Source organism: Lepeophtheirus salmonis, chromosome 1 (assembly GCF_016086655.4).
Source record: "Lepeophtheirus salmonis chromosome 1, UVic_Lsal_1.4, whole genome shotgun sequence".
Lineage (NCBI taxonomy): Eukaryota > Metazoa > Arthropoda > Copepoda > Siphonostomatoida > Caligidae > Lepeophtheirus > Lepeophtheirus salmonis.
In genome coordinates this window covers 5264555-5281550 of record NC_052131.2, presented here as the reverse complement: position 1 = coordinate 5281550, position 16996 = coordinate 5264555, and the positions used below count along the sequence as shown (strand labels likewise).

Below are 16996 nucleotides of genomic sequence, written 5' to 3'. Positions count from 1 at the left end.
TTAAAAAGTATTGACTATATGTATGTATGAAGAGTTACTTTTTTTTTAGCAATAGGCAATTACCTAGTCCTAATCACAATTTACCTTATAGGGATAAAATCACTTAAAAAATTTTGATGTTGAGCCAAAAGGATTTCAAACTGAAGTAACAAAAATGGGGTAGATTTGATTATTTAATTAATATATATATAGATATTGAGTATTTTTTTTAACAAATTAAAATTTAGATTTAATTGTAACATGCTACAACATAAATTCCTCTATGAATATGAGTGGGTTATGGTTTTTAACCCATGAACAACAAAAAAAAGCCAACATGAGCTTGGTATTAGTGCTGACCTATTTATCTCATAGGTTTTATTGTCAAACATATACATGTAGATATATTTGGATTCTAAATATTAGGTATGAATTTGCAAATGGATGCCTTCAGACTTTAGTTAATAAATGAGTTCACATTTGCTTTATTTAAAATAAAAAAAAAGACGCGAATAATTTTTTAAATTTTCTTTTTATTCTTTTAATTTCTCATACTAATGTATGTATATGATTTAAAACTTGAGAAACGACATAATATTTTTAATAATTCACAATCCCTGTGGTCCGCTCATTATCCTTCTTACGAATCTCATAAATCTTCGTAACTTCATCTAATTTTCTTTGCACTTGAGAAGTACTTTGATCAATCCATTGAAGAGAATCCATATGTGCGTTAAGAACACGTCCAATTTGTACGATTGGATCATTTGAGTCTTGATGACGGTTTGCAGAGTTTAGATGCTCAATAATTTCTTTCAAATCCTCGGACATCCTTTGGAGTTGAGCATCCATTGTTTCAGCCAAATGATATGTTCGCTCTCTTTCAGTGTCTGGAGGTGGCCCAGACGTATCAGATGTGTTTAATGAAGATTCCAGTGGGCGTAAAATTTCTTCTAATTCGCTTTGTTGCCCTTTAATAAAATCTAATTCGTGCTCCAACCTCTATATGAAGAAAAATATACTTTAATCAGTTAACAAGTCTTAATTTAAAAATAATGTTTACTTGTTGATCAAGCTTCACTTTCTCTACTTGCTCATTGAGAGTGACAATATTCTCTCCATTTGATATCAGGAGACGATCCCAGGCATTGACTTGTGTGGCTTGATTGAGAAACACCTTTTCTTGCTCCTCCAACTCTAAGGTCCACTTATTGATCGCTTCCTCTAACTGACGATAATTCATAGAAACACTGGCTGCCGAAGCCGCTGTAGTCCTAAACATGATAAACGTACATTAGTTTAGATATTAAAATGGAAAAGTATTTAATTACGTTGTGGTCGTCGAGAGAGTTGCATTAGGGGCAGTGGCTGCAAGCGTGGAGGCAGAGGTTGTGGTTCCAGGGGCTGTGGAAGATGCACTTATTGCGGGTTTTCCAAAATTAAGTCCTGTAGTAGCCGTAGTTGCGGGGGTTGTTCCAAAAGCGAACCCAGAAGGAGATGCTGCAGCTGTAGTGGCTGTGACCGTTGTACCAAATGAGAGTCCTCTTTTTGAAGAGGGAGTTGTTGTCGCCGCTGTCGCAATACCAAATCCGACTGTAGGCGTCGTTGTTGATGCTGTCGTGATACCAAATCCGGCTGGAGCCGTCGTTGTTGATGCTGTCGTGATACCAAATCCGGCTGGAGCCGTCGTTGTTGATGCTGTCGTAATACCAAATCCAGATGGAGCTGCTGTGGTTGCCGCCGAGGCTACACCAAATGCAGGAGGCTTCGTGGTAGCTGGAGCGCCAAAAGATAACCCAGGAGCAGTTGCTGTGGTTGTGGGTGTGGCGCTCTGAAGACCAAAGCTAAAGGCAGAAGAGGGTGCTGCTGTAGATGCTGGAGGCATTGTCGTTGATGTAGCAGTAGGTGTTCCACCGAGACTAAAGGAAAAGGAGGAAGACGTCGTCCCTTGGGCTTGGACGGGAGTACCCAGAATCCCTGCTGCAGTTGTGGGCGTCTTAGCTTTAGCTGGCGGCCCTCCACCCATAAATCCAGGGGTCCACCCCTGCGGCGGCAGTCGTCTGTGGTGTTCCAAAAGAGAAACCTGTGGCCGCTGCTGTTGAAGCGGCTGCTACTCCTCCTCCTGTGGGCGTCCCAAAACCAAATCCTCTGGCGGGAGAGGCTACTGCTGGGTTTGTGGCTGCTGCCGCAGTTGGAGTCCCCAAACCAAACCCTGTGGCTGGAGCTGTCGGGGCCGCTGTGGGGGTGCCAAAGGAAAATCCCGTACTTGCTGCGGTAGCAGGTGTGCCAAAGGAAAACCCTGTTGAAGCCGTCCCTGATGCAGTTGTCGTAGGCGTTCCAAAGGAAAACATTTTGGAGACGATAACTTTTCAAAGAATTCACTATGATCTAAAACCTGGTTGACAAAGTCGGAATAGAATATCCAATTAAATATTAAATAAATATTTTTATTTGTATGTTATTTTCACCTTAGTCTAATTAAACATGTACAACTACTTGATCAACAGGAATGTACACTTAGATTTTCAGATTCAGAAGAAGCATTAAGTTAACTCCCGGGAATAATATAGAAAAATACATCAACAACAATAATAACACCACCCTCAGGCTGTCCAACCTCTATTTCTGAAAAATACTGTTGCCGGCCTAAATTGTCTCAGTAGTCATAACTTTAAATTTACTCACCTACGCGTCTTTATTTTTATTTTAGCTAGCTAGTTAGTTATTTTTCTTCTAACTCTTCTCCGCTGAAGTCAAAAATAATCATCTGAACAGCAGTGGTAGGAGTGTAAATTAATATTATGCTGATGCTGTAGTTATTAATTATTATACATCATATGATGACTTAATAAATAAACACTAAATAAGGAGGATATGATTATATATTATTCATCTTTGGTCATGTCAAGAGTCATTTGTGTATTTGAAATGTTCGACAAATAATATAAATTATGATATCAATGTAAATATGAAATCGGGATTAAAATAAGTAACACAAAATCTGTCAGAAAAGGAAATTATCCTTGAATTGTTATAATAATTAATAAAGAAATAATGTTGTGGCCAAGAAAGCTAGTTACGTTCTCGAGGAAAATTAGTTTCGGCCTTTTGAATGACTGTTCCTAATTCTGCTAAAACTAAGAACCTTATGTCGTATGCGTGTCTTTTTCTGCTTATGTAGTGTCAGTATTTATTTTTTCTCAGAGCTAGCTGAAGCTCCTTGTCAATAAATATATTTATTATTTGTAAATTATAATATTAATATTAAAGAAGTCAGGACTATAATATAATATTAACATTTATTTAGTATGTTAAACTCCCAATCTTGTCCAAGAGAAGCCAAAGGATGGAAATTTCCTTTGTGTAATTAATACCAAAGTAAGGATTGAGTCATTGACGTCACGTATTATTATAGGAAATTAAATATTTAGTAAAAGTTCATTTAGTTGTGATAAGACTATTGAGGGATCCAGGATTCGATGACAAGCTGAAAGAGAATATAGAATAATATGATGTCCTTTTCACAGATTCCCAGTTTTTAAATTGTATTATTATTTAATATTTATTACTAGTATTTACTATTTAGTATTTCTAACTCATATTGGAACCCTTCAATTCCATAATGGCCAAGGTGCGGTTAATAGATTATACCCTGTGTTTTGGTGTTTTTACACGGCATTTCATTAAATTGGATTATCCAATGATGTCATCATAAGACCATTTTCTCTTTGTACTCATGACCAAGTGAATTGACTTGGCTTGGTCATGCTCTGATGAATACTAAGAATGAAAGAAGGCATGGATTGTGTAAATTGTATGATAAGATCAAAAAGATCTTCTCTGTCTCACACTTTTACTTGTTCCCCTTCCCTCTATTCCTTCATACATTTGTGTCTCATTTTTCTTGTATTGCGTACATTGACTATGATACTCTTTAATCACATATCCAATATTTTATACTTAATTAGATGTCGTCCGATGATGAACGCAGTTTACAACATGATTTGGAGCACGCATTAGCACTGAGTAAAGAGAGTTTCGAATTGGAGTGCATGCAGAGAAGATTTAACTCGGAATTCCCCTCTCCATCCTCCGATTCCTCCTGGACCTCATTTCCAAAAGATCTTATAATGCCTCCCACACAGACACGAAGAGGAAGAGGAGCAGTAATTTCTCCCCCACCTCCCAGTGCAAGAAGAGCATCTACAACGTCCAATTTAAGTAATTTTTCTCATCAATATGCTATGGTCAAGTCCAAAAGTTTCTCAGACTCTCAAAATCTGCAAGGAAGAGTTCTAAAGACTTCTAAATCCTGTTATTCAGACAATTTAATTGATTTTGGAACGATTGAAGATGGCCTTTGTGATAAAAAAAATGATATACTCGAAATATTTGATCCTATTCTAAATGAGAAGACTCAAACTCCGCCCCCTCCGCTTAAAAAGTTATCTTTAGATGTGGATCCCTTTGAATATATTGCCTCAGCAAGTCAGCAGATCAGTCAGTGTGTCAAGGAGCCGATTAAAGAAGAAATCGTTAAAGTCAGTGATTCTCCTCAAGCGTCATCACAAATTGTTGAGTACAAGGGCCCTAAATTGAATAAAAAGAAAAAGATTGCGTCCTGTGATAAAGAGCTGATAGATTATGCAAAAATGTTGAATGATGTTCGAGCCTTATATAAGAATGAGGATGTTAAAACAAATCCTGGAATCTTATTTAGTCCCAAAGGTCCATTCAAATGTGGAGAAGAACAAATTGTTAAATTAAGGGTCCACATGGAAAAACGAAAGCCCACAGTTCTATCCTGTGATATCAATTCTTGTATAGATGTTATAGTTTGTCAAGCCTTGGTCAATTTCGATGTGTCAGAAGATAGTTGTAATTTTATATTTCGTAATTTATCTACTGAGGAATATCTATCAAATCAGTCCAGACTTGGTGAGTATACTTATATTCAAGAAAAAATAAGGTTATTTGGCAGACAAACCAACACCAATTTCATTGAGTTGGTTCTTTTACCCCTGAGTGATCTCCAGCGCAATCTAAGGAGACTAAGTCTTGATGATAGAAAGGACTCTGAAATTCATCCAGAGGATGTGTCCTCTTCAGATTCTGTGGATACTCTTAATTATGATCATATAAAGATATTGGTGGAAACTGTCAAAATGGAATCCCGATCCCTCATGAAATCTGTTGCATTCTCATCTCCTGATGAACGAAGTGTTCTTAAGCCTAATTATCTCGCTAAAGTTCTTCAGGCTGTTAAAGCAGTTTGTACTCTCTTGGGTAATTTGGAAACCATTGAACTCTATGAGGCATGCGATCGTCTAACAAGAGAATGTTGTGCGATCGAGAAGTCAAACTATTCTGCAGATCGAATTCAATCTGCTATGGCTAATCTACAGAAAAACGTGTTCAATCTTATCGACATATATTCCAAAACCTTTAGAGTAGACTTTTCTTTACATGAAAATAATTGTAGAATCAATTCAAAAAAGACAAGCGATATGCCTGAAACGCTTCTAGTACGAACTTGTGCTCTCCATCGCTTGAAAATCAATTGGTCAAATTACAAGGAATTCGGAGTCACTGTCTCTTTATATCATGGGACTAATCGAATGACGAATCCTATTAAAATACCGTTCAAAGAGCGTTCTGAAGGGTTTTATGAATGTGTTTTCTTCGACTCTTGGCTAGACTTGTACGAAGTTTGCTCATTGCCAAGAGAGTCACGCCTTGTCTTCAATATAGTGGGTATTGATTCAGGAAATGTTCATGAACTTGGATGGACATCGCTTCAGTTGTTTGATCATGAACACTTTTTAGCTCAAGGTTCATTTGTTCTTTTAATTTGGTCCAATGATTTTGAAAAAGAATTAGGCCCTTCTCCAGACGCTGGGTCTCATCCGAACGCTGACCTGTGTCCTCTTTTATCTGTTGAGCTCCCCGAAATATCTCCAGCAAAATATCCACATGTTGAACCTAAGAATGTAGTATCTGGCTCATTAAAAAATTTGGATCAAAATACTCGAGATGTATTAAATGAAATGTGTGAATCTGACATGGAAGATTTTTATGAGCTTGGACCTACACAAAAAAGTTACTTATGGGAACGTCGACGTTATTTGACTGAAATTCCCTCTGCTTTACATAAAATTTTACTTAGCTGTCCCCTTTGGAATAATTATAATCTGAAAGAAATTTATGGACTCTTAAAGATATGGAAACCACCCGAGAATCCAATTGAAGCTCTGGTTCTACTACATCCACGATTTCCAGATGTTATAGTTAGAGACTACGGTACAAGAATACTAGAGTCTGCACGGGATGAGGAACTTGTTAACTATTTACCACAACTTATTCAGGTAATCAAGTTTGAGACATGGTTGGTTGACTCCCCCGTTATCAAATTCTTACTCAACAAGTGTCTCATTTCTCCTGTCATCGCTCATCATACATATTGGTTTATTGACCAAATAGTGCCTAAACAGAACCATCATGCCTTAGAAGAGCATCTCATTGAGGACAAGAAAGCTTCTAGGTATGATTATCTTTTTTTCTTTTAATGAAAAAATCAATTAATTGAATTTTAATTTCAGACACAAGAGACGCTATCAAATTTTTTTGCGATCCCTATACATTGTACTAGGTGAGGCATTTCAAGTACGCTTCAATAAGCAGCAAAGTATGATCCTGTTGCTTAATGAGGCGGCAACAAACGTGAGAGGAGCTAAGGAATCACAACGCTCCAATGTTTTGAGACAATCATTATCTGCTGTTGATTTTCATCTCCATGATTTTCCATCTCCTTTGCCAATTCGTCCTGGTATTGTGGTCAAAGGCTTAGATTTGAGTTCTTGCTCTTATTTCACCTCAAATGCTGTTCCTTTAAAGCTCTCCTTTCTAGAAACGGAATTAAAAACTCTATTCAAAATTGGGGAGGATCTACGGCAAGATATGTTTACTCTACAACTGGTACGTACAATGAACGACATTTGGTTAAAGGCGGGTCTGGATTTAAAGATAATCACGTTTGCTTGCCTACCTACGGGACTAAATAGTGGAATGATTGAATTGGTATCAGATGCTAAGACACTGAGAGAAATTCAAGTGGCTGGGACGAATGGTGTTGCTGGTAGTTTTAAAGACAAGTCCCTCTTTGATTGGTTGGAAAAGAGAAATCCTCCAGAGATATTGAAGGACGTTATTAATAATTTTACTCGGTCATGTGCTGGCTATTCCGTCATTACCTATGTACTGGGCATATGTGATCGTCATAATGATAATATTATGGTGACTAAGCGCGGTCATCTGTTTCATATTGATTTTGGAAAGTTTTTGGGAGATGCTCAAATGTTTGGTGCATTTAAGAGGGATCGGGTTCCTTTTGTGCTCACTAGAGACATGGTATATGTTATCAATGGAATTGAGGGTCCTGATGAAAAGATCAGATTCCAGTCTTTTGTTGATCTGTGTTGTCGTAGTTTTAATCTTATTCGCAAGAATGGTAATGCTCTTTTGAATTTATTGGAGTTAATGGCTAGATCTGGTATACCAAGAGTTAATTTAGATGCAGTTAAGTATGTACGTAATGCTCTATTGCCTGATTTATCCAAGTCAGAGGCAGCAGCTACATTTACAAGAATGATAGAGGAGTCTCTTTCTTCCTGGTTCACTCAATGGAACTTTTTTATTCACAACCTGGGGCAACTTCGCTTTAATAGTGAGGACAACTCCATGGAAGGACAAGACAAGTTACTTTCATTTGTGAATGGGCACTACTCTCTCAAGGAGGATGGATTAATTACGTCAGTATCTGTGTATGGTATTCAAAAGCGGTATAGGCCAGAGAAGCATTATGTCTTTATACTCAAAGTGGAAAGAGAGAATTCCACTCAAGGCAGTTCATCCTATTTATTCAGAACATATAAAGAATTTTGTGAATTAGATTCCATGATTCAACGAACATTCCCAGAATATCGAGGATCAAGTAGTTTACCAAAGGGTATGACGTTTGGACGTACAGAGATTCATGAGGTTGCTGAGCGTCGAAGACAGAATGTGGCTAATTTTATAGTACAATTATTTTCTTCATCATGGGATATAAAGCACTCAAATCTTGTATATACATTTTTCCATCCCATGTTGAGAGATCAAGAGGAGTCACGTGTTCATTTCCGTAAATTGAAAAACTCCCACAAGGACATAGAAGGAGGGGGAAGTCACTTAAAGTTATCCCTGGAATATAGAGGAGATTCTCTTTTCATCATGGTTTACCATGCTCGGAACCTTAAGGAGAGCCCTGTCAACTCCTATGTTAAAATGTATTTGCACCCAGATTACAAAAAAGAAACGAAACGAAAAACCAAGATTATAAAAAAAGATGCTAATCCATCCTATATGGAGACAATATCATATCAAATGCCCAAATACACGCTTCAAAGTCGTATACTCTATGTAACCGTTCGAGAAACTGATCGATTTCAAGGAGATGCCTTTTTGGGTGCTGTGGTTCTTCCACTTAATAATACGGACTTTAATGGTGAAGAAATTTGGTATCCACTAATGAATTTGAATAAACCCTGCTAAATAATGAATAAATCACCATTCGCCACTCTTTTAGCTATAATTAGACTCAATTTTAATAATGAAATCTTTGTTACATCTGTATTTGTTCATGAAGATACTTCATCTTTATTTATTATCATAATTTAATTTTACAAATTTTTATTCAATTTAAATTTCTCCTTGAATTCTCACCCTACCAATATATTTTTTTAAGAATCATTTTTTACTATACATACACATATTAGTTACTTTTATCAATCAGGTTTATTTTATTTTTACACAAAACTATATTATAAATATTTTTTGATCAAATGGAGTCGTTTACTATTAAAATATTATATAAATATTTATTTATTTTTTTGCTTTTCTATCTTATTTGTATATGCCCTGTGACTATACGAATGAAACAGCAATATTGGTAGCTATTTGAAAGACCTTAAAAATATCAATTAATTATTATGCGTACTACTCTCCGTCTGTCAACAAAAGAAAACAAAACAATCATAATAAATAATATATTTTTACTATTAATTAAAATATTAGTCATACTTGTGAGTTTTTCTAATTAAATATTTAGAGTGGAGTAATGGCCGCCGATGAGAACGAGTGGCTGACCCTAATCGAAGACAGTCTTCTCAAATCAGACATTGGTGATAACTCCTACAACGCTGCAAGAGATTGGAGTCCTTCTAGTCCCCTGACTCAGAGTTATAAGCTATGTTTATCGGATGAACATCCTTTCAAAGGTGACTAAGCACGTATACCTTTATTATTAATCTTCTTCTTTTTGATATTGTACTTATTAAATTGAGAATCCTACAAATAGATCTCAAAATAGGGAACACTGAGGATCTAAGCTACATCACTGGAAGAAATGTTTGTTGTGAGTGTGGTAAGTCTCGAAAGTATTATTGCTACTCCTGTTGTATACCTCTTGAAATGACAAAGGGTATTATACCCACTCTGGACGCACTCCCTCTTAAAGTAGATATTGTGAAGCATAAAAGAGAAATTGATGGGAAAGTGGGTATTTAAGAGGCCCCTTCGTACTTCATATGTATATTTGGTTATTTATTCTTCCAGAGTACGGCGACTCATGCTAAAGTGATATGTCCATCTCATGTTCGAATATTTATATATCCCGAGCTTCCTCCCAACTTGTTAGATAACAAGGAAGAAAACATTGTCCTTGTTTACCCGGGGAAAAACTCCCTTCCTCTTCGTGATTATCTACGCAAAGACACGAAGTCTTCCATCAGAATCGACAGAGTTATTTTTATTGACTCTACATGGAATCAAGCGAAAGGGATTTATGCGGATCCAAAGCTACGCTCTCTTCCTACGATTATTTTGGAAGAAAGGGAAACCATATTTTGGAGATATCAAACTGGGAAGGCCAAGGAGTGCTTATCCACCATAGAAGCCATCTATTATTTTATTTTGGATTATTCAAGATTTGCGTTAGACAAGTCATCATATAATGGAGAATACGACAACCTGCTCTTTCTCTTCAAATTCATGTTTGAAAAGATTCATAAGATATATGGAAAAGATAATCTGAGACGCTACAAGGGTACTTCTCTTCAGTGACTGATGATGGTTTTCTTTCAATTTTTAATCATTTGTTATGCATATTTATTCATTAAATACATGCATTTATCCAACTATGTATAGATCATTCAATGTGTCTGTTTTAGGGGGCTCTTTTTACAAGTCCCGCTTTGATTGGGCACTTTGATAGATTCAATTTTGCAAAATGTAAATATGTAGACCGAGAAGAAATTTTTAGAAAAACATCATATAAAGGATTAATTTTTTTTCAAAAGTATCATTTTAAAATAGGAAAGAAATATTAAGAATTAAAAAAAAAAAAAAACACCTGACCATTAACATGATACCTTTATTCATGAATTACTATACTCCATTGCTATTTTATTATATCACGCAACCTTTTCTCAAAAAAAAGGCTCGATATCATCTGGTAGTTAGCCAAATAAATCAATCATACCAACTACCATTTATATCTTATGTACTGTATTATTATTTCTTCGCCATTTTTAGAATGAATTACATATCCAGATATCATTAAAATCTATATGGCATTTTAAATGATACTCTATTATAAAATGGCTGAATAATATTTTATCAAAAGTGTAATTAATAGCTATACATTTGAAAGGCATTAGTAAGCGCCGCTCAAAATTCTTGAGCAAGAGCGGGAGCGCCGTCATTGTTTTGAATAAGGAGCGAGAGCGCGCTCGCCATTTTAGAAGAACGAAAAAATCGCTCGAATTTTAGCTCATTTATATAAATTTGTATTACTTTTTCAGTTTTCTGGATCTTATGAGATAACATCGAAAAATTTGAAAGTTAAAGAATAATTTTAAAGATTACAAGAGAAGACGGGTGAAGTTATGTCTCAAAAAAGACTAGAATATTTTATAGAGTACTGTATTCTGTAATTCATGAAAATTTCCTTCAATTCTCTTGATGTTTAAGAAAGTTGTGTTGTTTTATTCAAATATCATATTTTATTATGTCACAGATTTTGATGTAGGTTATTACATTAACAGATTTAACGCTACGAAAAAATGGCGTGAAATTCCAATGATAAATTGGTCATGACTTCCTTAATATTGAAGCTAAAGACATGATTTTGGTATCAAAATGACTTTTTTACCATTATCTACTAGATAAAACAGGCTTAAAATGGGAAAAATTGAATTGGATTTTTTTTGTAACATACATACATAAAGAGTTTCAAGTTCAAATACGAGGGAAAAAATGAGCGCCGCTCATTTTTCATTGAGCTGGTGCGCGCTCATTGTTTTACAAAACAAGTGGGAGCGCGCTTCGCAAAATTAGTAACTGAACGGGAGCAGGCTCAGGATTTCTTGAGCGGACTTTTGAAATTGTATTCCTGTCCTTTTGGAAACAGTGCATAAATATAAAATAACTTATTACTTCATTTATTTATTAAAAAGAATACATTATCAAGTACCCATGACATATCAAACGAGATGAGGCAATCGATAGTTTACAATAACATACGGTGGGTATTTTTGTATTAGTGAGATAACGCCATGAATTAAAGAAAATAAGAACACCATTTATTAAAAAAGGCTTGGACATTTCTAAAAAAAAAAAAAAAAAAATCCTGCATTTTATTTTTTTTAAAAGTAAAAATAGTTTTAAAAATGGAAAGAAAAACAAAAGCTCACACATTTATTTTTTTCCCTAAACCTTAAACCCTAAAACTGACCCTGAGTACATATTAGTATCATAACTATTATTATTAGGTTTTGGAGATAATTAATTAATTAGAAGGTAAACATTTACACCATTTTTTTTCATTTAGCATTTTCATGTGATGTCGGCCATTTTGGAAGCCTAAACAACCAAACGTTTTTTCATTAATATATATATACATATAAAGTAAATTATTGGATGCCAAAATGTGACCAACAAATAAAAGGACTTTAACCTTACTGTCTACCAAAAATGTATTCCTCTATTGCCAAGTTGTGTTATATTCAAGATCCTAATATGTATTTAACAAATGTTTTTGCATCGTTATACAATCTTATTTCCATATTGTGGACCAGAAATGTTTACATTGGCACACTAGGAGGAGCCTAGACCATGTTAGGAGTGCCGCAAAAACAAAATGAACTATGCCATTCTTGAATCACTAAGTGAATCTATACAAAATGGGGCTACGAGCAGAGATAGTAATCGGATTGATGAATTACCTTTCAACAGTTTCAAATGGAGGGATTTTTTCAGTATCCAAAAAAGATTTATAAGCCAATTATATTCTTTCTCTTTCCTTCTCAAGGCGATAAGCTGAAGTAGCCATAGATGCAGATGGTCTCCTCGATGTTGAGAGAGACGTAGTGGATAGAAGGCTGTGTAAGGTAGGATAATTGGAAGAGACAACATCTTCTTTTAAATGGGGCTTTGTCATATTCTCATCTTGGATTTTCTTTCTTTTTTCTACTGGGATTAGTATCCTTTGACTCATATGCAAAATCATCGGGCCGTGTAATAGTAAAAGTCAACTACTACTACTATAACTTTATCCTTCTTGATAATCCTAGTTGTCCCAAACTTTTGAGATGGCATCAATCCACTTTCGTCTTCTAATTAGGTTGATTAGGAGCCGGTGGGTTGAAACATGGGCGTTATTTTCTTCTTCGGTTGACCCACAACACAACCAGAAGTAACACAGACGTTTGACATTGTTAATCAATCACCTTAATTGATTATTATCAGTTATGATGAAGGTTTTATTAAAACAACCCACATAGATGCCGCCAGAATTTTAATATAACTCATGTAAGTTGTAGTCAACTTTTGAAAAGAAGAAGGAATATCGCACTTCTTTGCTCTATTGTTAGTTCAGACGTAGAGGAGAGTGGAAAAAGAAAAATAGTGACAATTCCAGTTATATCGCCTTCCATGACAATTTCCTTTACAAAAACCAAGGAATAAAACAGAAAATCCCCTCAAGAACTGGACATAATTGATTGTGAAAACAAGCCTTAGCTGATTACAACCACTTCATTTTGTAAACATGTGTTTTTAAAGGTGAAATATATTACGGTTTGTTCGTTACTATCTCGTATAAATAAACGTGTCATTTGCATTTAAGCGTTGCAGTATCATTTTTAATCATACTTTAAAGTTGATATCTTTTTATTTTATGCAATTTGAAACGTGTCCTGACTGAAAAAAGTCTGAAAAACGTTGTTGTAGACAATAAATTAAATATTACAATGGAAAGAATAAGATGAATTTCTCTAGTTAGCCAACTTTTCTCATTCCTAATTGATCCACCAATAAAATAAATTATACAAATATCTATCCATATCACGAGGATTTTTGAAGATACTACTTAAATTTAATTCAAATATCATAGGATGTAATTTCATCTCTAATTCTTGGGCAGATGATTAGTTTATGACTCGAGATTACAAAAAGAAATCAACTTTAATGGAATATTTGACCTCCTTTTGCAAGATTCTATGTGATACAGAAATAAAGAGACAGAAAGCCTTGTGGAAATATGATAAATTAATGAATGGCATTCCTATTTGGAACCTAAATGCAAAAAAGGCTGGGAAACTTATTGTTATGTATTTAATATATCCTTACATGTTTTTATCTTCTTGTATATTCGTCTATGTATTATAAGTACTGTGTTTTACGTATTATAAATAGTTTCGTCTTTTGTAAATATATTAGAGTATAGTTGGAATACACCTGATCTTATAAGCAACATTAACGTGAATTCTTCTCCTCATGTCTCTTGGTCATCCTGGATCTCTCCTGTTATAAATAAGCTTGTGTCTCTCCCTCGTCAAGACGCAACAATTATGGAACAGATATTTCAAAATTCAAGAGCAGAAAAACGATTAAATTTGTAGTTCATAGTAGAAAATAAACTTAAATAGTATAATTTTTGTTAGTAAAATCGTTTATTTAAAATCTTTTTACTATAAAAATAAAGCTATATTGTCATAAATAAGTATATATTTGAAAATTACAGATCTATACAAGCCTTTACTTCACGGCAAGGGGGAATTTTTTATTTAATTTTCAAAAACATCCCCAATATTATCAACTACACATAAAAGTTCCTCGTTTGTGAGTGGTTTCGTATAAACAAAAGACAAGGTCATTACCAGGTATAGACATCCGTGATATCTAATTCATTAAATTTAAATTATGGATTAAAAGCCTAAATGAAATTTTTTATATCAATTTTCTAATTTAATGAAAGAAATCATTAGTATTGCAGAAGCTCAAATTTATGATATGGTACATTTGGAAGTTTGGATGACGTTTCTTTCCTTTTAAATTTATTTTAATGATATGTTCTTTGATAACGATGATTTTCCTGTAAAAGAAAAGAAATAAGTTATTCGTGTAAACTTATACAGCAATAATTTTTGACTCCGTATTTTAGTAGTTTTATAAACTTTTATAACGAGTCTCTTCTCACCTCATTTCGATCCCTACTCACAGGACAAGTAAATAATACACTTATCTTTTATTTCAATATGGATATATTTGATATTTTCCGTTTTTATTAGGGAAAAAATATTTTCAAACAGTTTTTTTAATAATATTTATTGAATTCCACTTTTTACAGAAATTAATATTTTATGGGTTCATATTGCATTTTAATAACTTTTTTTAAATGATAATTAAAAATGACCTTTATTTATTTCAAAAAAAATTTCTGAGTGTCTATGTTTAAATTTTTAGCAAACACCATTAAATATACTACTTTTTTAACATTTTATATTATATTTTCTATAGATTGGACGATTGCATAAAAATATAACAACATATTTGGAATCAGCATATTTTTTTTTAAAAGAATTAATTAATTTACATAGGTGTTACTTATTTTCTTTTTTTGCCCAAAAGTTGACTCAAACCTATAAAAAGGGTTTAACTTACCTGCAATATTGAAACATTTATATTTAATATCAATTGTAAATATTATTGAACTATTGAAACGTGTAAAGTATCCAAAACATGTATGTCAGAAAATATATTCATCAAGAAAAATCGATATTCTTCATGAAAAGGGGCGTCCGCAGGATTATATTTTGAGGGGGGCTTTGTTTTTAGAATTTTTTTGGAAAATTAAATTTGAAATATTAAATTTTTTGAAAAAAAAGTCAAAAATCTACAGCTGTATACAAAAAATTAAATTTTTTGGAAAAAAATCAAAATATTAAATTTTCTAGTACAAGGAAAAAATCCTTAATTTTGGGGGTATTAACACCTGTGTACCACCCTACAATTGGATTATAGAATATATTGAAAAAATAGGGATCTGAAAAAATTTATTCCAAATAAACGATGAATAATTTGAAAGTATACTTATTATTGTTAATCGTTTATCGTTCATAAATGATTGATTACTAGCAGAGGGTCACAAGGTTAATTCCAGTTCTGAAAATAACCCCTACGTAATATTAGCGTGTCTTATTACGAAAAGAAATATTTTTTTAAAGAAGAGACGGAAAGATAAGATCCCTGTAGATGTCCACGATGGAATAATAAATTGGATTATGGATATAAATGTTCTTCTTCAGCAGAACTTAAAGAAGCTCTGAGCTACAAACGTTAGATTCATTACAAGAAAGAGAAATATAGCACCAAGAAATCAAGGAATTGATAAAATCAAGGAAGATCTTTTGGGTAAAATACTAAGTTGCATGTCACCTTGAACGTTTTTTGCTCTGTGAAGTTTTCACTATGGATGGTAATGAAGTGAATACTATTTATACTTTTATATGCAAGCCCTGGTTCGTCAGCACCAGATTAAGAAATTTTTGCTTTTTAAAACAAAATTTAATATTTGAAAATTAATTTAATTTTTAAAATAACTGACAATAAAATGAAAATTTAACTTGGTTAGATTCGCCTTCTTTTATTTAATACTAGCGGCATTGCCCGGAGTAATTAGGGGTCACCTAAAATACAAACTTTGTTCCTCAGTACCACTCTTCGTTATCCATGAGCACAATCACACGTAACTACACAATAATAACGCAGTCAAGGCTGTTGGCTATGCCGATGACATCCTTCTACTAATGAGTGGAAAGCATCCGCGTACCCTCGTTTGCAAAATGCAAGAAGCGATCAATACTGTTCTAAAATGGGGAAGAATGAATGGCTTGACCTTTAACCCAGACAAAACTAAATCAGTTGTTTTCTGAAAGGTAGATAAACTGCAATCTAAATACTTCCCACGACTAGAAATGGGTGGGAAACTCATAATTTTTTCATCACTAATGAAATACCTTGGTGTTATACTTGATCAAGGACTTACTTGGACGGAACACCTAAAAGAAAAAGCTGCTAAATGTGGCTGTCTCTGGAAAATGGTCAAAGCAGTAAATAGTCAAAAGTGGGATTTAACCGGACACAATCATATACACAGACGGATCAAAGGATGAAGAAGACAATACAGGTGCTGGATGGATCATTACCAGGGGAGATGTTGTAAATCCTAACTCGATGGCATCTTTGAATAAAGAAGCATCGGTCTTCCTAGCTGAGATTTTCTCCATATAGCAATCAGTAGAATACCTTCTAAAACAAGAAAAAACATCGGAGAAAGTTATGATCACAACTGACTCTCAATCAACAGTTACCGCTCTGATTAATCCACTTATCACAAGTGATGAAGTCAAAAAGTGTAAAGAAACCATCAACCTCGGGGAAGAAAATAAGGAAATATTCATTGAATGGTGCAGAGGTCACAATGACATCGCAGGTAATAAACTCGCTGACTATCTTGCAAAAAGTAGAACCGTGAGTGTGTTGGTATACCTCCCAGTTATATTAAGAAAACATTTGATGACTTCTTTTACAAAATGTGGCGTAGTCGTTTTAAAAACAATCAGAGCATGAAACATACACA

At 34.1% G+C, this 16996-nt stretch overlaps 3 protein-coding genes across 6 annotated transcripts; 2 read left to right on the top strand and 1 right to left on the bottom strand.

Annotated features, from left to right (window-relative positions):
- Positions 1 to 492: 492 nt before the first annotated feature.
- Positions 493 to 2575, bottom strand: LOC121114965 (uncharacterized). Its single transcript, XM_040709099.2, is given in 5 exon segments — positions 493 to 981; positions 1043 to 1253; positions 1311 to 1984; positions 1986 to 2374; positions 2448 to 2575. Coding segments are annotated over 4 exon segments (1632 nt in total). The 5' UTR covers positions 2331 to 2374; positions 2448 to 2575; the 3' UTR covers positions 493 to 579.
- Positions 2576 to 3127: 552 nt separating this feature from the next.
- Pi3K68D (phosphatidylinositol-4-phosphate 3-kinase catalytic subunit Pi3K68D) lies at positions 3128 to 10214 on the top strand. 4 transcript variants are annotated; one of them, XM_040709070.2, is made up of 6 exons: positions 3165 to 3224; positions 3287 to 3357; positions 3948 to 6520; positions 6579 to 9293; positions 9374 to 9570; positions 9631 to 10214. In XM_040709070.2, exons 3-4 carry the CDS (start codon positions 3948 to 3950, stop codon positions 8566 to 8568), a joined length of 4563 nt encoding a protein of 1520 aa, XP_040565004.1. In that variant the 5' UTR covers positions 3165 to 3224; positions 3287 to 3357; the 3' UTR covers positions 8569 to 9293; positions 9374 to 9570; positions 9631 to 10214. The 4 variants fall into 4 exon arrangements, with proteins under 4 accessions (XP_040564998.1, XP_040565004.1, XP_040565012.1 ...); XM_040709064.2 differs by having other exon boundaries at positions 3128 to 3357; XM_040709078.2 differs by lacking the exons at positions 3165 to 3224; positions 3287 to 3357 and adding an exon at positions 3424 to 3524.
- LOC121114956 (tRNA-uridine aminocarboxypropyltransferase 1) lies at positions 9134 to 10137 on the top strand. Its single transcript, XM_040709088.2, has 3 exons — positions 9134 to 9293; positions 9374 to 9570; positions 9631 to 10137. Exons 1-3 carry the CDS (start codon positions 9134 to 9136, stop codon positions 10135 to 10137), a joined length of 864 nt encoding a protein of 287 aa, XP_040565022.1.
- Positions 10215 to 16996: the final 6782 nt, after the last annotated feature.

What these genes read in the sequence shown, in the direction of transcription:
- Pi3K68D (XM_040709055.2), top strand. An exon ending in GAGGACAAGAAAGCTTCTAG is followed by an intron (nt 6,521 to 6,578) that starts GTATGATTATCT and finishes TTTTAATTTCAG; the next exon opens with ACACAAGAGACGCTATCAAA.
- LOC121114956 (XM_040709088.2), top strand. Translation starts at nt 9,134, where the DNA reads ATGGCCGCCGATGAGAACGAGTGGCTGACCCTAATCGAAGACAGTCTT. An exon ending in GGATGAACATCCTTTCAAAG is followed by an intron (nt 9,294 to 9,373) that starts GTGACTAAGCAC and finishes TCCTACAAATAG; the next exon opens with ATCTCAAAATAGGGAACACT. An exon ending in AAAGAGAAATTGATGGGAAA is followed by an intron (nt 9,571 to 9,630) that starts GTGGGTATTTAA and finishes TTATTCTTCCAG; the next exon opens with AGTACGGCGACTCATGCTAA.